This window comes from Myodes glareolus, chromosome 2, assembly GCF_982192425.1.
Source record: "Myodes glareolus chromosome 2, mMyoGla1.1, whole genome shotgun sequence".
NCBI classification, from domain to species: Eukaryota; Metazoa; Chordata; class Mammalia; order Rodentia; family Cricetidae; genus Myodes; species Myodes glareolus.
In genome coordinates, this window is record NC_142027.1 from 68,942,598 (window position 1) to 68,967,494 (window position 24,897).

At 41.6% G+C, this 24,897-nt stretch overlaps 1 protein-coding gene across 2 annotated transcripts; it reads right to left on the reverse strand.

Annotated features, from left to right (window-relative positions):
- Positions 1-971: 971 nt before the first annotated feature.
- On the reverse strand, positions 972-24,445 carry Rnf168 (ring finger protein 168). Of its 2 annotated transcripts, none has more exons than XM_048454019.3 (6): positions 23,575-24,445; positions 17,162-17,238; positions 13,280-13,459; positions 9,954-10,075; positions 6,085-6,154; positions 972-3,298 (listed from the first exon to the last, which is right to left on the reverse strand). In XM_048454019.3, exons 1-6 carry the CDS (start codon positions 23,879-23,881, stop codon positions 2,444-2,446), a joined length of 1,611 nt encoding a protein of 536 aa, XP_048309976.3. In that variant the 5' UTR covers positions 23,882-24,445; the 3' UTR covers positions 972-2,443. The 2 variants fall into 2 exon arrangements, with proteins under 2 accessions (XP_048309976.3, XP_085541564.2); XM_085685438.2 differs by having other exon boundaries at positions 972-3,382; positions 23,575-24,444.
- Between the last annotated feature and the right edge of the window lie 452 nt (positions 24,446-24,897).

Below are 24,897 nucleotides of genomic sequence, written 5' to 3' on the forward strand. Positions count from 1 at the left end.
ATGTATGAGAATGGCATATAATTTATACCCATTATGCATGTTCTAATAAAAAATTAAAAAGCTAAACATGGCAAAAAGCAGCCAGATGGAGTACAAGCTGAGCTTTCTAAACAATATGGAGTATTTTTAAAACATTTAACATTACTTTGACTAGTTATTTTCAACATGATTCAGAATTCCAAAGTATTCAAAAGAAGCATTTTTGAGAAACTCTCTGCTGTGCCTTTCCTCTTTTGGTTTTTTTTTTTTTTTTTTTTGAGACAGGGTTTCTGTTACAGTCCTACCTTTCCTGGAACTAGCTCTTGTAGACCAGGCTGGCCTTGAACTCAAGAGATCTGCCTGCCTCTGCCTCCCGAGTGCCAGGATTAAAGGTGTGCACTGCCACCTCCCAGCTTGTGCCTTTTCTCTTAATTCTCATAATCTTTACTAAAAAATGCCTTGTAGGACAAGACGGTTTGGCAGTCCAGTGTTAAGAACTACTTCCACATGCTGCAACACACAGCTTCCTATCTGCACAATAAATAAATGTAATTTTTTTTTTATGTAGCTATGTAGCTCTGGTTGTCCTGGAACTATGTAGACCAGGTTGGCCTCAAACTGAGATCTGCCTGCCTGTCTCAAGTGCTCAGATTAAAGGCATGCACCACGATGTCCAGCAACTATGTTCTTAAATTTTATGGTAGTTTTGTTATAATGAGTAACTTCTAATTTTTATGTAGCCAATTTTTGTTTTGGCTTTTGAGACAGAGTTTCACGTGGGCTGGGAATGTAGCTCAGTGAAAGAATGCTTACCTAGCATGTATGAGGCTGTGGGTTTCCCCTCTAGCACCACAAACAGGGTCTTATATGCAGCCCAGCTTAGCCACCAAATAAAAATCCTCATGCCTTAGCCTCAATAGGTCTGGCATGTACCACCTCGTTTGTCGCCATTTTTTTTTTTACTACAGTATAGTAAAATAAGCATGAGTCAATTTTTCATTAATCATTCTTTTAATTAATTATATTTATTTTTAGAACTCAGAGATACCCCTGCCTCTGCCTCCCAAGTACTGGGATTAGTTAGGCATGTACCACCATGCCTGCCCTCTTTTTAATTTTTTGATTTAACATCTGCACAGTGTTAATACTCTGATAAAACTGAATGTTTTCCACATGAGGAAAAAACAGTTCACTAATGACCAATAAAAATATAATACTTTCTAACACAAAGGCATAAACAGGAACAACAGAAAGGTTAAAGGAGAAACTACAAATCTCAAAACCAACTTCAGTCAGGACAACTTCCCCACGGAGTAGCAGGTGGGTAAGTGTATAAATTCTAACCATAGCACTGTTTTTCTTCGTTCCTTTGGTCATGAACTATTCCACAAAGATTCAATGTGATAACTTTAAATTTGGAGTTCCAACACTTAAAGTTAAAAAACTATACCAAGATAAACATAAAAACAATCTTAAAACTTGGAAGAAAAACTCAAATGACAAAAATGTGGATCAAGTCAAACACTGCAGCAGGACAGCGAGTTCACTGTGTTAACAGCAAGTGGACGCCAGGACCCAGAAGAAATGCTAGCGGATATGGTCTGCTGAAAGCTATTTGTCTTAACAAAGGGAAAGGTAACAGTAGAAGTTCAAATTTCACAAGATAAAGTCAGGTCCCTTTGGATTTACCTTTCAGGGCAAGCCTGGACAAACCCCACATACCATTTCCAATCTCTGCACACAAACACAAAGTCTGGGCCAGTAAGCGTTGAGGGGCAGGATGTCCAACAGAAGCCTATGGGACACTTTTCCTGCAGTAAATTCCTTTCTCTAGATCAGTAAAAATATCCCAATATTTGCCAAGATACCATGGTGTGAAAAGCTGTAGACCCAAGCATTTCTGTCACAGGGAACCCGCTGCCTGTCTGGACCCAGGTTCTGCTATAGTTCCGGTGACCCTAACTGCTGACCCACCACTCAGCCCCATCCCACTCTTCAACCCTTTTGTGTTAGCAACCGAGCAGCCTTTTTGTCAACTAGTCAGTATAGATCCTGATCCACCCTAAATCACAGGAAACGCTAGAACGCTCAGATTAAAGCAGGTATGGGAATGGTTAGGTTCCTCACCCCTTCATAACAAAAGGCAGGCCGAAAGACTTTTGGAAAGGGAATGACACCTGAAGATGTCCTGGCCTAGGCATTCTTATACCTGTAAAGACTGTCGCAGTTAGAGCATAGCAGTTATTGATAACAGAAACAATTCTTAAGGACCTTTCCTTATCACTGATTTTTGCAGAAATGTATTTGTAAATTCTTCCTTGTAACCACCCCTTAAAACAAGAGTAAGTGTGCTTGCTGAGCAGAAATTGACGACACATCTCAAGATCTTATGATGGAAAAGTGCGAGTTTTACAATACAGCTTTACTAGATTACAGAATACTCTTTACCCGTGCTTTGTTTGGTTTATCTCTGAAACATCTGAAGAATACTTTTCTGTGAATTACTAGGCTGTTGGGAATAAGTGCGTTTAGATACATTACTACAATCATCTTTAGCTGAATGTGGCATCTTTCTTCCATTGACTGACCCCTTCCATGTGCTTTTGAAGGGCTGCCTATACTCATCTTCTGTGCCCCTCTGAGATTTGGAATGCTCTGCATCAGTCTGCTTTACGGAGTTCCTATCTTTGGAGTTCTTCCTCTGTCTGTGCAGCAGCCTGTCTGGGGGTGAAGATGTGCGCAGCTGGTACTGATTCGGGGAGCCTTTCTGCCGGTTGAGCATCACTTGCTCTTTATCCACCTCCTTCTGAAGCTGTAATGCTAACAATCGGTCCTGTTCTTCTTGCTTATGTCTCTCAAAAAGCATACGCTCCAAATCTATCAGTTTTTGTGTAAAATTCACTTCTGTTTCTTCTTGATCTGAGGATTTGAGGAATATTTTCCTTCTTTTTGCAGAAAAGCATGGATCCATGACTGCTTCAAACACAGATTCCTGGTTTTCTCTTTCGGAAATCTCTTTTCCAACTACTAGATGATACCCTCTACTTTCTGGAACTCTGTTACCATCAGCTAACGGGGTCATAGTGGACAGAGAGCACTCTTCATTTTCTACTTTACCAGAAGGCTTAACTGTAGCTTCGTTAGAGGAGTAAACTTTGGCTCTAGAGTCCTCATGATTTACAAGACATACATCATCAGGATTGGTTGACAGTGTTTCAGCTGCTCCTTCAAGGCACTGTTCGACGCCCCTGGCACATATCCATGGCACAGGTGACTCCACTAAAGACTCCGAACCTTGTTCTTGAGTTTCTAGGTAAACCTGTGGAGAAAGTGTTGGCATATCATCTTTTTCAATTTCTGTGTCTTGATACACAGGGCTCTTCATGTCACTACTGTCAATTTCCTGCAGAAAATAAAATTACTGATTACATAAAGGGAAACCGTACTATATAAACCTTCTACATTGACACCATAGGTGAACACTATCACATTACTAATAAGGTACGTTCTTGTCACCTTTGCTTCCTCCCCCCACCTTCCCCCCTTCTTCTCTTTTTCTTTTCATTCCTTTTTTTGGTTTTTCAAGACAGAGTTTCAATATGTAGCTTTGCAGCCTGTCCTAGACCTTACTCTGCAGACCAGACTGGCCTCAAACACGCAGAGATCTGCCTGCCTCTGCTTCCTGAGTGCTGGGATTAAAGGGGTGTACCACCATCGCCCAGCTAGAACAATTAATTTCACTCCCATGAAAACCTACAATAAGCTCCACAACTATACTCAACATATGACCAATAGCTGGCATAAGGACTTGGCCTCTTTCATCTTTCTTTTTATCTTTATAGATCTTTTCTGGCATTTTAAAGATTTTATTGTTAAGCGTGCATGTGTCAGGAGATATATGAACATGAGTGCAATTGTCCAGAGGAGGCACTGAATCCCCTGGAGTTGGAGTTACAGTCAGTTAATGTAAATGTTAGGAACCAAATTTGGGTCCTCTGGAAAAACAATGAGGAATCTTAACTGAGTCATCTCTCCAGCCCTTCTTGGGTATTTCTCTGTGTAACAGCTCTGGCTGTCCTAGAACTCACTATGTAGACCAGGCTGCCCTCAAACTCAAAGAGACCCACCTGCTTCTGTATCCCAAGTACTGGGATTAAAGACATGTGCCACCACCACCTGGCAAAAAAGTACTTTTAAATGCAAAACGTGAGGTACATGGCCTTACAAGGGGAACTGTGTAGAAGGAGTGGCAGGCCGCATTCCTGCTCACCGCCCGGCTAGCTTTACCAAAAATAATTACACGGAAACTGTATTCATTTAAACACTGCCTGGCCCATTATCTGTAGACTCTTATTGGCTAACTCTTACATATTGATCTAACCCATTTCTAATAATCTGTGTAGCTAAGTAAAAAAAAAAGTGTAAGAGTTGGGGGTATAGTTCAATTGGCAAAATGCTTACCTAGAAATCCTGGATTCAAACCCAAGCACCACATAACACCAAGATGGTGGTATACACTCAAACCTCCAACACATAGGAGGTGCAAGCCAAAAGATCAGTAGTTCAAGGTAAGTACTATTACTAGCACTGAGGTTTGTTGTCTACATTAGACATGAAAAGACACACTAAATTTGAGATTAACAATATACACTTTCTTTTTACTTAGCCCTTAGGTAAAGAACTTAATTTGCAAGGCTGGAGAGATGAGTCAGTGGTTAAGAACACTGGCTGCACAGCCAGAGGACAAATTCAACTTCCAATATCCACATAAGAATTCACAGCCATCTCTAACTCCAGTTTCAGGGGGATCCGTCGCCCTCTTCTGGCCTCCCCAGGCACCATGGACACAGACATACTTGGAGGCAAAACACACCATCAATCCCTTTAAAAATTATTTATTTTGGTTTTTTGAGGCTGAGTTTTTTTACTCTGTGTATCCCTGGCTGTCCTGGAACTTGCCCTGTAGACCAGGCTGGCCTCAAACCCAGAGATTCACCTGCCTCTGCCTCCCCGAGTGCAGGGATTAAAGGTGTGCACCACCACCACCCGACAAAATACACACATTAAAAAAAAAAAAAAAAGGCCAAAGCCTGAAGTAAGTGACTTATATAACTCTGACTAGGTTTGTTCCTTCCAAGACCCCTGGGAGCTGTACACTAGTGATGTTCCCAGAAATAACTGACTTTTCTGGAAACAGAGTCTTACTATGTAGTCCAGAGTGGCATGAAACTTGCTATATAGTTAAATATGCAGTCATTTGGCCACAGCCTCCAGCATCCTATGTGATAGGATTATAGATCCACACCAACCTGCCCACAAGGCACTCTGACATGGGGTTTGCATGCCACATTCTTGTTTGGTGTTACTTTTTAGACCAGTGCTTAGGATCTCCTTTAACATCGCCCTTCTAAAGTGTACTGCTGTCCACCTTAAAGTCTTCTAGCTAAACTGGTGCAGCGGTGTCTACTCAGCTGTGGAAATGCTGTCACGTTAGCAGAGATTAGAAACCCTGGCCCAGAGCCAATTCCAGCCTGCTGCCTATATTTAGAAACAGAGCTGAGCTGGAGGGCTGGCTCAGAGCACCTGTTGCTCTTGCAGAGGACTCAGATTTGATTCCTAGCACCTACGTGGCAGCTTTCAACCACCTGTAACTCCAGTTCCAGGGCAATGCTCTCTTATGACCTTCTTGGGCACTAGACATTCACATGTTGTACACACACACATACAAGCAAAACATTTATATGAGGCTTAGTAATTAAGAGCACTGAATTATTTTTCAGAGGACCTGGGTTCAATTTCCAGTCCCCACATGGCAGCTCACAATTGTCTTTTTTTTTAACTCCAGTTCCAGGAGATCCTATACCCTCACACAGATATACATGCAGGCGAAACACAATGCACATAAAATAAAAATAAATAAATAAATCATTAGCGTTGGTACGGTGGTGTATACATTTAATCCCAGCTCTCAGGAGGCAGAGGCAGGCATATCCCTTATGAGTTTGAGGCCAGCCTGACCTACAGATCACGTTCCAGGACAGCCAGCACACAAAGAAACCCTGTCTTGAAGGCATCCACTGATGAGCTTCCTTGTAACCAGCATACCTTAGATATGCAGCTTCTGTCTTCTTCACGTACGGCTGCAGACCCAGACTTCAATTTAGGTGACAAATATCTTTTAAAAAAAAAAAGTTAAAAGTTTACTAAAACTTGAAAGCTTTGAAAAAATTCAATGCTAAAGGTAGATTGAACCACTTATGTCTAAAGGTTGCATGTTTGCTGGCTATTTAACTTACTGGAGCAGATTACATCTCCAGGCCTCAGGTCAACTGAAACCTGAAACCGTGAGTACTCCAGGACAGTCAGAGTGCCTGGTGAGCAACTGGAGATTCCTGCTTCCTGCCTAGCAATGCAGAGGGTAAAATGGGGGTAGTGGTGGTTTCAGTACAGTATTTTGGTGTAAAAATAGAATAGGAAGAAAAGGTCATATTAATATCTCATAATTCTTGGATAGGATTTAAAAGGCTGATAGGATCAAATAATAGAGACCACAAAGTTTCTCAAAATTAATGAAAGTATCATTTTAGGCTGGGAGTGGTGATGCATGCTTTTAATGCCAGCACTTGGGAGGCAGAGACGGGAAGATCTCAGTGAGTTCAAGGCCAGCCTCACCTATAAAGAGAGTTCCAGGACAGGCTCCAAAGCCACAGAGAAACCCTATCTCTAAAAACAAAAACAAACAAAAAAACAAACAGTTTACAGCTGGGCAGTGGTGGTGCATTCTTTTAATCCCAGTGTTCGGGAAGCAGCAGGCAGACCTCTGAGTTCAAGGGCAGTCTGTTCTAGAGATAGCCAGGGCTACACAGAGAAACCCTTTCTAGGAGTAGGGGGGAGTTTATGGACGAATAATAACATACACATGTAAGAACCATATGAATCAGTAACAGGAAAGGAATATCACTAGAAAGGACTAAGGTGAATCACATACAATTTTTTTCTGTGTGTATGTACAATATTTTTTCTTTTATTTTTGAGGTTATAATTACTTAATTTTGACATGCCAAAGTAGGTGGGGGAAAGCCCACAAGGCCCCAATCCTAAACAAAGAACACACACACACACACACACACACACACACACACACACACACGCGCGCGCGCGCAATCAAGGACTGCCAAGAATGGGAAAAATAGTCTTTACCAGGGAAGAGACCAATAATTGGTTACCTAGTACCAAATGGTCAACCCTGAAAAGATGCATTCAAGTAATATACAGACTGAGCAGGTTGGATTTAGGAATATATATGTATATAAATAAATGCACATCAATGAAACATTTAATTAATACAATTAATGAAAAAAGAGGCCATGAATTTCAAAGGAAGCATGGAGAAGTACATGAGAATGTTTGGAGGGAGGTTTTCTTTTTTATTGTTGAGACTAGGTCACATAATATACATACACAGCCTTGGTTAACCTGGAGATCCTTATATAAACCAGCCTTGAATTCAGAACCCCAACTGTCTCTGTCTTAAAAATGTGAGGAATAAGGGCATGTGCCAACATGCCTGGAATTTGTGTAAATATTTTATATCGTAATCCAGAGGGTTATTCTGACATGCAGAAATTCCATAGGAAATACTAAAGATTGGTGCAATTTAAAGTATACATGTGCCGAGCATGGCGGTACAGGTCTTCAATCCCAAAACTTGGGAAGCAGAGAAAGGCAGACCTCTGTGAGTTCAAGGCTAGCCTGAGCCTGACAGAGCAAGTTCCAGAGCTATACAAGAGGAACTTGTCTCAAAAAAGAAAGAAAAAAAAGGGGGGGGGAATAAAAAATTCCTTTTTTATTGAAGGAATAAAAAAATTCCTTCAAAAAAGCTTAACACATATATACATACTGCATGGTTCTATGGTGTTGGGGGGGGGGTGTCTGGTTTTATAAAGTTCCCTCCCTATGGAGCCTCTTCTTCATCTCTCCTTAAACTAGATTTCAGTTTCTCATCTCTTATTACTTATTATTATGTGTGTATACACCAAGGACTACTTTGTGGAGTCAGTTCTCTCTCCACCTTTACATGGGTTCTAGGGCTCTAACACAGATTGCCAGGTTCGTACGCCAAGTACTTTTATCTATTGAACTATCTTGCCAGTCCTCATCTTTTACATTAAAAGATTTCTTGCCAGGTGAGGTAGCACACAGCTTTAATCTCAGCACTCAGGAGGCAGAGGCAGGCAGATCTCTCAATCTGAGCCCAGCCTGGTCTACAGAGTGAGTTCCAGATCAGCCAGAGCTACAGCAAGAAATCCTGTCTCAAAAAAAAGAAAAAAGAAAAAAAAAAAAGAAAGAAAATATCATTGAAGGGAAGAGGAACAATCTGCTATGCCCCTAATTTCTCTAAGACATTTTTTCTCTCTTTTTTTGTTTTGTCTTTTTATTGATTTTTACTGAGCTCTACATTTTTCTCTGCTCCTCTTCCCTAAGGTCCCCATGCTCCCAATTTACTCAGGAGATCTTGTCTTTTTCTACTTCCCATGTAGATTAGATCCTTGCATATCTCTCTTAGGGTCCTCATTGTTGTCTAGGTTCTCTGGGATTGTGATTTGTAGGCTGGCTTTCATTGCTTTATGTTTAAAAACTACTTATGAGTGAGTACATATGATAATTATCTTTCTGGGTCTGGGTTACCTCATTCAAAATGATATTTTCTAGCTCCACCCATTTTCCTAAAAATTCAAGATGTCCTTTTTTCCTGCTGTGTAGTACTCCATTGTGTAAATGTACCACATTTCCTTATCCATTCTTTGGTCGAGGGGCATTTAGGTTGTTTCCAGGTTCTGACTGTGACAAACAAAGCTGCTATGAACATAGTTGAGCACATGTCCTTGTGGCATGATATTATGGCTGTTCTTAACAACAGAAAGAACAAAGGAAAGGCTTATATTCTGTGTTGGTTGCCAGTGATGGAACATACAAGGACAGATCCCAATCTTTGACTCCTGACCAGTAAAACTATCTGTAACTTGGCACAGGTGTGTTTTATGGTTTTGCACTTATGGACCCCACCACCGCTTCTGCTTGGGGTTGCCAGGAGAAACAAGGCCAAATCCTTGTCTTGCAGCCCTGATCCATCCATGTCCCGCTTATGTGGTAATTTATTAAAGACTTTTGAACTCATAAGTCTCTCCTTCCTCGTGGCGCACAATGGACATCAAGACAGGGTTTCTCTGTGTTAACAGCCCTAGCTGTCCTGAAACTAGCTTTGTAGACCAGGCTGACCTTGAACTCACTACATACCTTGTTTGGAGACCCAGTGCTGTGGAATAATCCTTCTGTACATTGTGAAAATGTGTTGCTTTCATTACTGATTAAAGAGCTGATTGACTGACAGTTAGGCAGAGAAAATACTGGAGTCAGATGAGTCACAAGAGACGGAGAGGGAGCAAGACATGCTTAGAGGACAGATAAAACCACGAGTTTCAGGGCGGCACATAGATTAATAGAAATACTTAAATTGTAAGAGCTAGTTAGTAATAAGCCTGAGCTACTAGCCAAACATTTATAATTAATATTAAGTCTCCAATGGCTGTGGGGACAGGAAAACTCCACCTACAATCTTAGATCAGCTCCCAGTTTGGCCTTTAACTGTGGCTCATACCCATCCACAAGTCCAGTTCCAGATCCTGGGATCTAATGCCCTCTAGGACACCAGGTACACATTTAGTGCACTTACATACAATGCATCCTAGGACACCAGGTACATATTTAGTGCACTTACATACAATGCACCCTAGGACACCAGGTACACATTTAGTGCACTTACACACATACAGACAAAACACTCAAACACATAAAAAAAATCTTTAAAAAACAAAAGTTCATTAACAAAACTTGATGAATTGGTGATCAGTATGAACAAAACCCAAAGGCATACAGTAGCTATCAATGGATAAATGGCAATCATACTCACTTACTTCTGAATATCTCCAAAATTTTTTTGTTTGTTTGTATTTTTCTTTTGTGACTTGTTTGTGACTGCATCTGATTTTCTGGAACTCGAAGGAGAAGTCAAGACATTTTTCTCGTAGTTATTGTTCTTCAGTCACAAGAAAACAATACAAAGCCATTATTAACGAGAACTTTATGAAAAAAAGCTTTCAATTCTATAAACTCAAAATTCTTAACATTTTTCAAACACTGAATTTTTTAAGTTCTTTGAAGAATACTGAGCATGTACAAACTTCATTCTCCTTACCTAGACTTTATTTTGCAATAGGCATTCGCATAGCATTTACATCATATTCCAGATGATAAGACATGATTTAAAGTCCATGGAAGGAGGCAATATGGTTCAGTGGCTAAGGTGTTCACGCTAAGCCTGACAACCTGAGTTCCATCTCGGGACCCATAGGACAGAAACAGAACCAAAAGATGCTGTGGTACATATGTGTACACACACACACACACACACACTCACTCATCAAATACATAAATGTAATAAACATAAATACACAGGAGGATACATTTGGGTTATACACAAAGCTGTGCCATTTTATGTAATATCTGACCACCTTTAGATTTTTTTAAAATATTATTTATTTATTATATATACAACATTCTGCCTCCATGTATGCCTGCATTCCAGAAGAGGTCACAAGATCTCATTATAGATGGTTGTGAGCCACCATGTGGGTGCTGGGAATTGAACTCAGGACCTCTGGAAGAGCAGCCAGTGCTCTTAACCACTGAGCCATCTCTCCAGTCCTAGATTTTTTTTTTTAATACGCATTGGTGGTTTGCTAGCATGTTTGTCAGGTGAGGGTGTTGGATCCCCTGTCACTGGAGTTACAGATAGCTGTGAACTGCCATGTGGGTGCTGGGAATTGAACTCGGGTCCTCTGGTAGAGCAGTCAGTACTCTTAACCATTGAGCCATCTTTCCACCCTCTACCTTTAGATTTTTATATACAAGGAAGATCCCAAAACTAATTTATATACTGAGGGATGCCTATATAAACAAAATTAAGTAATTCAAGTTTGCCTAAATTAAATACATTTGCTATTATATACACAAAATAATACTATATATATATATATATATATATATATATATATATATATATATATATATATGTGCATGACACACACAAATACACTGTCCCTCAAAGAAATGATGATACTAATTAATCTAGCTGATAATCTCATTGTTTTGGTTGTTAATAAAGATTTATTTATTTTACCAGCACATAAGTCTGTGCACCACATGCATTCCTGGTGCCCTAGGAGTTCAGAAGAGGGTACTGGACACCCTGGAACAGATGGTTGTAAGCTGTCATGTAGGTGCTGAGAATCAAACCTGGGTTCTCTGTAAGTATTGAAAGTATGCTTAACCACTGAGCAATCTCGCCAACCCAACAGTTTCATGTAATTGTAGCTACCTTATTCTAGTGGACTTAAAGATCCAAGGATATATCTAGAGCAAAAGTTATGCAGAAATAAGCCATAATTGCTCACCATCTCTAAAATTTACATTAAACAAAAAATTACCCTAAAAGTTCAATAAATCTACTCAGCCCTCGTGAAACTAGAATTAGACTGAAAGTCAAATTCCTCTCTTCAAATGTTTCCATCTTGATTCTGCTCATTATCCACTTAATATACTGGGCAGTCTCTTTCCTCCCATCTCTCTATGGTTTGTTTATAGACAGGGCTTCAAGTATGTAGCTCAGGCTGGCCTTGCCTCGGTCTCCCAAAGTGCAAGGATTAACCCTCAGCTGGTTAATTTTTTAAAAATTCCTGATTGTGTATCTTCCTAAATTGCTACTCAAACTGAGAAAGGATACAATAAAAAGGATATCACAGAGCTTAAGAGTATATCCTTAATGGTAAGATGCATTAAAAAAAGAAAAATTCTAGATATACCTCATTTTGGTGAAATATATTCTCAGACATTTTTCAAGAGTAGGGGAGTTAACTCAGGGGCTCTGTAACCTCAGTATTTCAGATACCCTAGGTCTCATTGGAGACAGTACTCACTATGGCTCATTCCCAGAGAATCCAAGTCAGTTTGGTTTAGAGTAGGTATGAGAACTTGTACCTTATTTGTAAAATATTTAAAATTATTTATTGATTTCTTCATGTATGGTGTTTTTAAAAAATATTTATTATGTATACAATATTCTGTCTGTGTGTTTGCCTGCAGGCCAAAAGAGGGCACCAGACTCCATTACAGACGGTTGTGAGCCACCATGTGGTTGCTGGGAATTGAACTCAGGACCTTTGGAAGAGCAGGCAATGCTCTTAACCTCTGAGCAATCTCTCCAGCCCTATGTATGGTGTTTTGTCTGTGTGCAACATGTATGTAAGGTGCTGGGGATCAAACCAAAGTCCTCTGAAAGAGCAGCCAGTACTGTTAATGCTGAAACGTCAGTCTAGCCCCCAAGAGTTTGTATTTTAAAAGAAGCCTAGGAGGGCTCAAGGTATATATAGCTCAGTGCCATAGCCTGTGCTAAGGCTTTGGCTTCAATCTACCAGGCTCTTTTGAGCCAGTAGGTTCAGGAACCCTTAGATTTTAGTGTATGTATGTTTTGCCATCTTGTCTTTCATTGTTCTTTATAAACAATAACAGTAAGATAAGGAAATCCAGGTTCAATATATTATTTAAGAATTAGGCTAGGAGGACCAGTGAGATGACTCAAAATTAAATGTACTTGCTACCATGTCTGGATACCTGAGATTGATCCCCAGAACCCACACAGAAGAAGGACTAACTCTTGTAAGTTGTCCTTTGACTGCCACTCACATAGTGCCCACACATTAAATAAATTAAATGTCAAAATAAAATCAGGCTGAGGGTATAGCTTACTTGTTTAGCATACCCAAGGTATGGGATTTAATCTGTACCAATTATAAATATTTCCCCAACTGAAGTATCAAGTAACAATACACAAAAATGTATTAGTCATAAAAGTTTGTTTGCTATTAATTTTTTTGTTTTGTCTTGTGGTTAGAGAGCTGACTCAGAAGTTAAAGCCGCTCACTGCTCTTCTAGAGGACCCGGTCACTTCCTAGCACCCATGGCCCAGAATCCCCAGCTCTAGAGGAGCTGATGTCCTCTTCTGGCCTCTGGGGACATCCAAACACATGTGACATATACTCCCCCCAAATCTTTAAAAATAAAATACTTTTTTTTCTCCTTAAGTAGAACAAAGATATCAAAACAAAACAAAACCCTTTAATTGTTGTGAAGCTTCTTCAGGAAAACCAAAGCGAAAGTGATGGGGGAATCTGTCAAAACTTACAATACTGATGCTGAGCCTCCTTGCCAGTTCTTCATCCCCCTTCAGCTGTTCTTCCATCTCACTTCTCCTTCTTTCCGTCTGTCTTTTTTCTTCCTCTTCTTCTTCCGCCAACAACTTCTGTATGTATTCCTCACTGGCTTTGTTTTCTTCTTCCTTGCTGGCTTGTCGTTCAGCCTCCACCTTAAAAATAATAAAGGACATTCTTGAGCACTGGAGAGATGGCTCAGTGGTTAAGAGCACTGGCTGCATTTCCAAAGGATCTGAGTTCAATCCCCAGCACCACACAACAGCTCAAAACTGGCTGTAACTCCAGTCCCAGAGGGATCCGATACCCCCTTCTGATCTCCACAGGTACTGCATATACACCCTGCAGAGACATACATGCAGACAAAACACCCATATGCATAAAATAAAAATAAAAGATTAAAAATAATATAATAAAAGACATTCTTTCTGAAAATTTTTAACACACTCATTTCACAACAAATGTAAAAAAATGGAAGCAAAAATTTCAAATCTCCACAGGCAAACAGCAGTTCAAAGGTCCTACCTCAGGAAGCCCACCCCAGCCAGTCCAACAAAGGTTTGGTCAAAGACTCAAATCTCTTGCTCTCAGTTCTTACAACAATTCCCACCACAGTACCACACAGACACTCAATATTTCCTCAGCTCATGGAAAGTCACACGCTAAGGCAGACCTAACTGCCTCTGCTGCTGCTCTCTTTAGCACAGCAGACAGATTTACTAAAGAGAGAAAACTTCTGAACAGAAGGAGAGCCAAGAGAGGAATACCCTCGACCTAGCTGCTGTTGCTTTTTTTTTTTGTTTTTTATTCTTTTTTAAAAAAAGAAAGCAAACTATCTTTTTCATTATACATACCAATCCAAGTTCCCACTCCCTCCCCTTCTCCCGTTCCCTTCCACCCCACCCCCATCCAATCCTCAGAGAGGATAAGGCACATTGCTTTGAGGATGGTCCAAGGCCCTTCCTACTACATCTAGGCTGAGCAAGGTTTCCATCCAAAAAGAATAGGTTTCCAAAAGCCAGTAGGGATAAATGCTTTTTTGTTTTTTAAATATAGGGTTTTTCTGTGTAGCCCTTGCTGTCCTGGAACTCACTCTGTAGACCAGGCTGGCTTCAAACTCACAGAGATCCGCTTGCCTCTGCCTCCTCCTGAGGCATGGACTAAAGGCATTCACTACCATGTTTGGCATTTGTTTATTATTTATTTATCAATATTATTTGTGTGTGGAAACAGGAGGATCAGTGGGGCTTGTTGGCTTCCAAACAAGCTGGCGGGGGGAGAGGTGCAGGAAGGCAAATCTCAGGTTCAGGATACATTTTGTCTAAAAGGAGTGGGCAGAGAAATGACAGAGGACATCCAACTCCCTCTGTGCACACCCACTGCCTTTCTAACTAACAAAACCTTGACTTTAGGTGGCTGCGGAGATGGCTGGCTCAGTGTGCTAAAGTACACGCTATTCAAGCATAAAGAACTGAGTTTGGATTCCCAGCAGCACACAAAAGGCGAATGTGTCAGCATCCATCTGAATCCCAGGTGTTCATTCATAGGTTAGCCAGATAGGCTCCAGGTTCCACGTGAGATCGCAGTTCAAAAAACTAAGTTGAGAACGGTCAGAAAAGATACCAGAAGTCAATTTCTGGACTCTACATGCATGGGCACAGATGTATAATAAAAAAGTCAAGACTAGCCAGGTGGTGGCAGTGCACGCCTTTGGTTCTAGCACTGGGAGGCAGAATGTGGATCTCAGTGAGTTCAAGGTCAGCCTAGTCTACAAAGTGAGTTCCTGAATGGTCAGGAATGTTACACCAAGAAACCCTGTCTCAAAAAACAAAAAACAAAAAAAAAAAAAAGAAAAAGAAAATCCAAACATCTGACTTTAGCTGGGTGTGGCAATACACACCTATAATCTTAGCACTTGAGAGGCTGAGGCAGGTGAACTGCTGCAAATTCAAGGCCAGCTGGGTTAGATCATGAGATCCCATCTCCAACTCCTTCTGGAGTCTTTCTGGAAGTCATATTGGGTGAGTAAAATGTTCCAATTCTATTAATGTTTAGAAGCAGCTGCTGCAGCTAGTTCAAAATGAATGCTCACCACAACAGCTAGTGTGCAGTCGGTAAGGCCTAGTTCTCTTCCTCTAGAATTTACTCCTCAGCTCTGTGCTTTGTTCTTTGGCAGCTTTTGACCCTAAGCTCATTGTGAATCCTCTTCCCATTCATTCATGTCTTAGATGATCCCTCCATGAATAACAAACTTGTCATCTGCATAGAACTGAGCTTCCTGTAAGTCAACAGCTCTTTTATTTGTTAGATCAGCCTTATTTCATAATAAAACTAATACCATATTAGAGCTTGTTTGCTTCTGAAGTTTTATTCCCTCCCCATCACTGGCCAAAAAAGAGAGAGAGAGAGAGACCCCTTTTAGGATGCGCACACACAGTGTGCTCCTCTGTAGTATACTGGTGCTGAGCTAAACACACAACCCAATTTCGTATTTATGAAATTGTCTGTATGTCACCAACACAGATTTTGGGTTAGAAAAGCAGCCCTCAGTGATACTCTATCTTGAAAATCAGGAAATTGGCCTTTAACGAAAAGAAGCACTGGGCTTGCTTCCACAACAGCAGGCCGTCCCACAAGTACAAATTTGAACTGGTGTATTTTATTTCTAGCACTTGGCCTATCGAGTCTTATTTCTGAGTTAGTAATAATTCAGGCTCCTAAAGGAACTACCAGGACACAGGGATCACTTATTTTCTTTGTGGAGAAAAGCCAATTATTAACGCAAATGTAGCTAGTCACCTATACTATCAGCACTGAGGAGGCTTACGGCAAGAGGATCACCAGTTAGAGGGCAGCCTAGGTTACACAGAGACAGACAGTCTGTAGGACAGACTGAGATACAGAGCAAGACCCTGTCTCAAAAACATAAGGGTCCTCCTAGTATCACACTAGCGAAGCTCAAATGCTGCACTGGAAGTTGAACCTTTACCCACCGTGTGCTTCAGTCACCCCTCTATACTTAAACGCCCCTCACTAAACCCACAATCTACCACTTCTTCACCATTCTTTAAAGGTTAAAAACTCCAAGGAAATCAAGGAAATTTTTATACTTAAATGCTTAGGCATCACTAACTACAGATAGTAAGTACCTAATATCTACACAGCAAGATTCTATCAAAAAACAAAAAGCACCCCTATTACATATAAGTAATAGAGGCTAGTTTATTATTGTTGTTGAATAAATTAAAAAGGAATCTTGAGCCAGACAGATGGCACACTGGTTAAGAGCACTGGCTGCTCTTCCAGAGGACTTGGGTTTGCTTCCCAGCACCGACATGACAGTTTACTAACTGTAGTCCAGAGAATCTTATGTATGCCCTCTTCTGGCCTCTAATGACATTAGGCACACGAGTGATGCACAGACACATAAGCAGGCAAGACACCCATATACATTAAATAAAAATAAACAAAAAAAGGAACCTCAAGGTGCACTTTGGTGTATGCTTTTAATCCAGTAATCGAGAAGCAGAAGCAGGATCTCTGTGAAACCATGCCTTTAAACAACAAAACCACTTTTAAAACCAGGTGTGATGTCACCATTCAAATGACCCCACCACTGAGATGAAGGCAGGAGAATCATAAGTTCAAGGTCATCCTGGGTCACCAAAGAGTTCCATGATATTATCTTAATAGGGGCAGGGAGGGCTATGAAGTACATTTAAAAATTACTAGCATTTTAGTACATGATAGTTATGTAAACATACTATATATAAATCTGAGATTTCTGAGATTGAAAGCATAACAAAGACATTTTCAACAAAATAAAAAAATCAAAAACTAAGCTATTTCATACTCACCTTGCTTATCTCCTCTTCATACTCTCGTCTCAGCTCCCCAGGTTTACTTAACAGACGAATTGGCTGGTAGTCATCAACTGTTTCACATGGGGAGGAAAACAGTATTAGGGCAACAGAACTTTATGATCAACTTTGTGAGGCGTGTGCATGCACACACATGCAAGGGTGAGCGCACACGTTCACACACACACTCCATAAAAATAAAAAGCCAGGGGGAGGGAGGGGTGTACGCCTTTAATTCCAGCACTCAGGGGAGGCAGAGGCAGGCAGATTTCTGAGTTCAAGGCCAGCCTGGTCTACAAAGTGAGTTCCAGGACAGCCAGAGCTGGTACACAAAGAAATCCTGTCTTGAAACCAAACCAAAAACACCTGCAACTTTATTGCCTCTAAAATGATTCTATTTCCAAATAAAACTCTATCCTGAAGCACTGGAGTTTAGAATTGGAATATAGCTCAACACAGTATCCAATTCCTCCTCTCAGAAAAGGCTCAGCTGGGCATGGTGGTTTGTGGCTCACGCTTCTAATTAAAACAGGAATCTGAGGCACGAGGATCACGAGAGGAAAAAATAATTTTTAAAAATTGAGACAATTTCAAGCTTCCAACTTGTGATCCTCGTGCCTCAGTTAAGATATGGTCACTGGCATGAATCTTAATTATGACTATTAACCTTGTAAATACGGGGCAAACTTGAACACAAAGACAAATATGCACAGACGGGAGATGGTATCAAGACATGCAGAGAGGGGGCCTGGAGAGATGGCTCAATGGTTAAGAGCACTTGTTGCTCTTGTAGAGGATCTGGGTTTGATTCTCAGAACCCACATGGAAGCTCACAACCAACTATAACTCCAGCTTCAAGAGTCAACATTCTCTTCTGGTGTCTGCAGGCACTAGGCATGCACATGGTACAATACATACATGGCGGCAAAGCACCAATACAAAGCTCAAAAGACCACAAAGAGGTGAGGAAGAGTTCTGTGTACAATTTCAAAAGGCAAAGACCCTGGTTACATCTTGATGTCTAGCCTCTAAAACTCTTGGGAAATTTTTCATTTTTTTAAAAAATTTTTTATGATTTATTTATCTTTATTTTATGTGCACTGGTGTGAAGGTGTCAGATTCCCTGGAACTGGATCTTCAGACAGTTGTGAGCTGCCATGTGGGTGCTGGGAATTGAGCCCGGGTCCTCTGGAAGAGCAGTCAGTGCTCTTAACCACTGAGCCATTTCTCCAGCCCCGAAATTTTTCATTTTTAAAAGTCATCTAGCTTGTGGCACTTTGTCATTCTGGCTTTAGGAAACTAATATATAAATATCAGGGTCTTCTTTCTTTCTTTTTTTTTTTCCAAGACAGGGTTTCATTGTAGCCCTGGCTGACCTCAAACTCAGAGATCCACCTGCCTCTGCTTTCCAAGCACTGGGATTAGAAGCAGGTGCCACCCCACGAACCACCCCCACACTTGCTTTCTTTCCTTGAAAAGAATATTTATTTTTATCCATACATGCATATGCCTGTGATTTTATGTGCAGTACGTCCATGCAGAAGAGGGCAGGACCTCAGTCCTCAGCAGCTGGAGTTATAGAGTTATAGGTGCCTGGTGAGAATGCTGGAATCTGAACCCAGATCCTCTGGAAGAAGACATCTCTTAACCCATTTTGCTTTTCTCAGATGATCTTGCTACACAGCCTAGGCTGGTCTCAAACCTGCAGCAGTCCTCTTGCCCCAGACTTCCATGTGGTTCCATAGGGCTACAAATGCTTGCTGTCTGGTTCCAATTTTTATTATTTTTATTACATTGATTAACTCTGGGGTGGGGGGGAAATGCACCATGGAGTTTGAGTGGAGGCCAGAGGACAACCTTCAGAAGGTGGCCCTCTTTCTACCTTGTCGGGTTCCCTTGGGTCATACTCACTTGTCAGACCTAGGAGAACCTTACTGGTTTCAATGTGTCTGGATTTCCCCCCCAAAGACATGGTCTCACTATGTAGACCAGGCTATCCTGGAACCTACTATGCAGACCAGGCTGGCCTGAACTAAAAAAAACAAAAAACAAAAAACAAAAAAACCTCCTGCCTGCTTCTGCTTCTAGAGACGTGTGCTACATTGCCTGGCTCCATTTCACGACTCTTTTTTTTTTTTTTAATTTTTATTTTTGGTTTTTCAAGACAGGATTTCTCTGTAGCTTTTGGAGCCTGTCCTGGAACTAGTTCTTGTAGACCAGTCTGGCCTTGAACTCACAGAGATCCACCTGCCTCTGCCTCCTGAGTGTTGGGATTAAAGGTGTGTGCCACCACCACCCAGCTAACCTCACGACTCTTTAAACTATTTTAACTATTTTCTTGGCTTTCCTCACAGCTAACCCTTATTGCTGAACTTTAAAATCATCAAATTTCCAAGGTTAGGCCTGGGATGTAGTTAGTGGCTGAGTGCCTTGGAGTCAAACATGCACACAGGTTCACACAATGAGATTTTAAAAACGAGCCAGGCTGGGTGGTAATGATACACACTTTTAATCTCAGCACCCAGGTGGCAGAGGCAGGGGGATCTCTGTGAGTTCAAGGCCATCCTGAGTTATTAGAGTGAATCAGTCTAAAAGAAACAGTCAAGTGGTGATGGCTCACACTTTAAGAACAGCACTAGGGAAGAAGCAGTCTGAGAGTTCACAGAGACAGTAGTCAGTCTGAAGATTCGTAGAGACAGGATAGTCCCTTTGATCTAATCATTGGTAGAGGTAAAAACTCTCTAGTGGTTGGCTGCTCTGTTTCTCTGATCGTCAACATTAACCTCTATATCTCACTCCGGGTTTTTTTTTTTATGACGAACGATTAGAATTCATGCTACACAGAGAGTGATAAATAGGAATCCTTTGCTTGCTTTGAAATTTTGTTGGCGAATCAGTCAAGTTATCATTTCATAGTTACATTAATTTCAAGAGATACAGTTGAGAAATCCGCCACTATTAGGGAGTCAGAATATGATATATGAGACAAGCTAGCATCATGTACTTACTGATATAGTGTGCAGAAAAAAAAAAAGGAAAAAACCACGTCTCTAAAACCCACCAATTTTGTTCCTGTAGCCACTACTGCTATGACAAAATGTCTCATAAACAATCTGAGAGAGGAAGATTGATCTTGGCTCATACAGAGGTTTGCACCCATGGTTTTATGCCCTGTAAAAGGTAGAAACATGGTGAAAAGGCTTGGTAAGGGAGAGCTGCTTACCGCAACAGCTGCCAAGAAGCAAAGAAAACAGAAGGAACCAGGAACAACATACACCTTTCAAAGGCACTCCCCGGGGAACAGTGTATTTCCTCCAGACAGGCTTCACCTCCTCCCATTTGGTATGAATTTATCAGTGGACTGGCCTATTGATGAAGTTAGTGCTCTCTTGATACAATCACCTCAGTAAAGACAGTTGGGAACAGTCTTCATAACACGTTAAAACTTTAACAATTCCTTCTAACGTGTGAACAGTATGTATATTCTGTTGTACACACACACACACACATTTAGTTTATACAGCCCTTGATGACACTTGGGCACTTCTACTTTTTTCTAATTTTTATATGCTATATGTTTTACAAGTTTGTACTAACATGTTCTCATATTACAAAGACAATTAAGATGAACCTTCCTTTCCATATTTGAAACCATCTGAAATTTGAAAATATCTGAAAACTTTCTATTAAAAAAACTTTCATTTGGATAACAAAAGGATAAATTCAGCACTTGGAAGGCAGAAGCAGGCAGAATCTCTGAGTTCGAGGCCAGCCTAGACTACAGAGTAAGTTCCACGACAGCCAGGGCTACACAGAGAAATTGTCTTGAAAAACCAAAAGAAAAAAAAAAGGCATCCTAAAATTTAACTACAATAAAAACGCTGCAGTTTAATAAGTTAGCTGTCTCTGGCAACATCCTCTTATGTTTTGATTCAGTTCTTCCATCTCTTGCTTTTTTCACCTTACCCCATGATCTTGCTTCCCTTCCCTGGACTGTTTTCTTCCTTTGGGTTCTCCAGGATAGGCAAGGTCTCCTTCCCTTCAGACATTCTTTTGTCTAGGGATTCTTGCTGACCCTCTATGATTTCTTTTCCACAAGTCATCCAAATGAGTATGAAATTGTAGTATCACCTTTATCTCTTGTGGTTTTCATTTGTACTTCCCTAATGACTAATGCTATGAAACATTAATTACTCTATTAACAATATTCAGGTGTCTTACTAGTGAGCTGGTAACATGAATATCATTAATGGAGTAATATCTAAATTCTTTGCCCACCTCCTTTCTTTTCTTTGAGACAATCTCACTATAACTTAGGCTGTCCTGGAACGTACTACTATGTAGCTCAGGCTGACCTTGAATTGAGCCTCTTTAGTGAGAGGATTAAAGAAATGAGCCACCTTACCCGACTACTTTGCCCACTTTTCATTGGATTCTTTAAGCTTTTTGAGACAGATCTCACTAGTCCTGGCTACACTGGGACAGCTGCTGCTGATCCCTGATTGATGAGTTTCTTTTCCAAGTGGGTTCTTTATTTTCCGGATGAGGTATTTTTTAACAGCGTCTCCAACATAGGTCGATGTGGCTAAGAATTTACAGTGACCCTCTTGCTTTATTTAGGTATTATTTTCTTGCCATCCATGATTTGCAGATACAGTCTTCTATTTTGTGGGTGTCGTTTGTTCTCTTGATATCTTGGCTATTTATTTATCAAGTGAACTTTTTTTTAAGAATAAGAAGCGATTTCTGAGAGTTGGAGGGATGACTCAGTAAAGAATGCGTACTGCTGTTCCCCTCGAGCAATCGTGTGTGTGTGTGTGTGTGTGTGACCAAAGTATCAAAATATATATATCCTACCCTCTCCCATCTTTGAAGGTGACTACTTCTCTCCTGTATATCCCACTATAACATCTCAAATGGATCCTCTCAGTGACTACAAGAAATGAGAGCTTAGCATACTTCATCTCAGCTCACGGTATAATACCAGCTTTTATAGTTTCTCTACTGTATACTTTTATTTTTGCCTTTGTTGTTTAGAGAGAGGATATTTCTATGTAGTTCTGGCTGGCCTGGAACTCCCTAAGACCTTTATCTCAAAGTTTTACTGACTAAGATTGTCTCCACAAAAGAAACTGAAGATCTAAATAAATGGAAAGATAAGTTTCATGGATACAAGGACTTTATAATAATTGGTAAAATCCCAACGTTCCCAAGCCGCTAAATTTAAATGCAGTCCAATCAAATTTCCAACAGGCTTTCAAAGACATTAACAAGTGGTTAGTATTTTTAACTCAAGAAACATCTGTAATCCCAAACTGGCGGATTAAGGTCATCCCCAGCTGCACAGCCTATTCAAGGGAAGCCTAGGCTCTAGGCTACAGAAGAATATTCTGGGGTTTTGTGGGGGCGGAGGGGTTGAGACAAGATATCTCTGTAGCTTTGGTGCCTGTTCTGGAACTAGCTCTTGTAGACCAGGCTGACCTCAAACTCACAGAGCTCCGCCTGCCTCTGCCTCCTAAGTGTTGGGATTAAAGGTGTGCACCATCACCCGCTGTTTCCTTTAAGACAAGGTGGAAAGCTGTTGCGTAGCCCCAGAGCTCACAAAGCACAGCAGGCTAACCTTGAAATCAGAGGTGACGTCCAGCCTCTGCCTCCCCACAACTGCAAGGGATTAAAAAAATGCAGGACCACACTCTGTTTTAAGAAGTACTTTAAATGGGTGACTTATTAGCATATGCTACGAAATGGGTTTTCTCATTTGTTATGTTTTAAGATTTATTGCTTAAAATGGTTACCAAGGCAAATTTTGTTTTGCTGTTGTTGAGACACAGTTTCTCTGTGTAACCCTCACTGTCCTGGAATTCTCTGTGGAAACGAGGCTAGCTTTGGACTCAGAGATCCGCCTGCCCCTGCCTCTCCAGTGCTGGGATTATAGGCGTGCACCATGCTCGGCCACGTTTTGTAATTAATTTTTTAAAACACAAATAGACGAGTACACCACAGACCATATCCAAGGCCCAGAAGCAAATAGAAATGGCTTTGTAACACAGGCAAAGTGCTAAAGACTAGGGACCAGTTTGTAGCCCTTTGTACCCCCAGAATGGAAGAGGTCAACGAAAAATGACTGAACTAAATAGTCCTCTCTTTTCTTTTCCGAGATAGGGTTTCTTTATGTCACAGCCCTAGCTGTCCTGGAACTAGCTCTTGTAAATCAGGCTCGCCTCGAACTCACAGAGATCCACCTGTCTCTGCCTCCCAAGTACTGGGATTAAAGGCATGCGCCACCACCGCCCTACTTTCCCTTCTTTTCTTAAAACAGAGAAATGACGGTTTCCTCACTAAACGATTTTGGGATTAAATAAGAAAAAAGAAAAGAAAAGAAACCAAATAACCTTGTTGACCTTACTCACCGATTTCCTTTGATTCTTGCCCAGAGACTCTAAGCTTGCATTCCTTTGCATAGTGTTTTTGGATAATCTCCCACAGGTCTTTATTGACAAGAGAATTTCTTCGGGTATGATATCGAGTCCACGAAGAGACTCGGCGGCGACAGAAGGGACAGCACAGGTTGGCCTTTTCAACAGTCAATTGAAAGCACGGGTTACAGAGCGTGTGGTTGCAAGGAAGGGTTACCGGCTCCAGTAGGATTTCCATACAGATTCCGCATTGACATTCAGCTAAGGAAGGGATGGCATCTTTGGATGCAGTCATCTTCATATGCTAACGAGGCCTACTCAACGTCAACACCTGGAAAGAAATCAGAGGCGTCTTTCAGCTCACCACCGGATGGAGAAAGTCAGCGAGCGGTTTGGTGGTTTAACCTGACACACAGCAGCGTGCTGGAACCCAGACGGGCTGAACTTCCCCGGGCCCGAGGCAAACAGGCGCTGTGATGTCAGGCGAACAGTTATGCCCTGCGTGCAGCAAAGGAATGAACGAACGTTCCTTCGGGAGCGCGGCGGCCTCGGGCCAGAGCGCGGTTCCGGCTCCCCGCGCCGCCGCCGGTAGGCTCCAGCGCCCCTTCTCACCAGGTGAGGACGCTTTTCGCGAGGCCGCCGGGCCCGCCAGGGCCGGAAGCCGGGAGACCGCCGCTCCAGGAGCACCCGGGACAGCCCGGAAGCCGGGCGCGGGCCGCCGCTGGACTTCCGTCTCGCCGTTGCGGTGGAGGCAGCCCTCCAGGGCCCGCGCTCCAGCTTCTGGCCGCCACGCGGTTCCCCACGGTCCCGAGACGCAGCCGCTCACAGCCGCGGGCCTGCCAGCCAAACTGTTTACTGGCGGTAGGAGCAGGGACACGCGACCAACATATGTCACTGCTGCCCGCCAAAATAGCAATTGCCCAAGGCGGAACTTCCGGGAGCTGCGCGCGCCGTAGCGTCCTATCTGCCAGTTGCTGCTCCTCCAGGCTTTGGTGGTTCAAGGCTGAAAAGTGAACTCTAAACAAGCTCCAAGCAGTATTTTTTTTTTTAATTAATTATCCTCTTAGTACTCTTCCCCCCCCCCCCGAAACAGGGTTTCTCTTTGTAGCCCTGGCTGTCATGAAACTCACACTGTAGACTAGACTGGCCTCGAACTCAGAGACTCCTGCCTCTGCCTCCCTAGGGAGTGCTGTGATTAAAGGCATGCACCACCACCGTAAAACTACTTTTTGTTTCTCCTAACCAAGCTTTTCAAAGTTTTTAGTTCCAAAAGAAAAAATTGCAACAAATTCAACTAAAGACTTTTGTTGAGTTTTA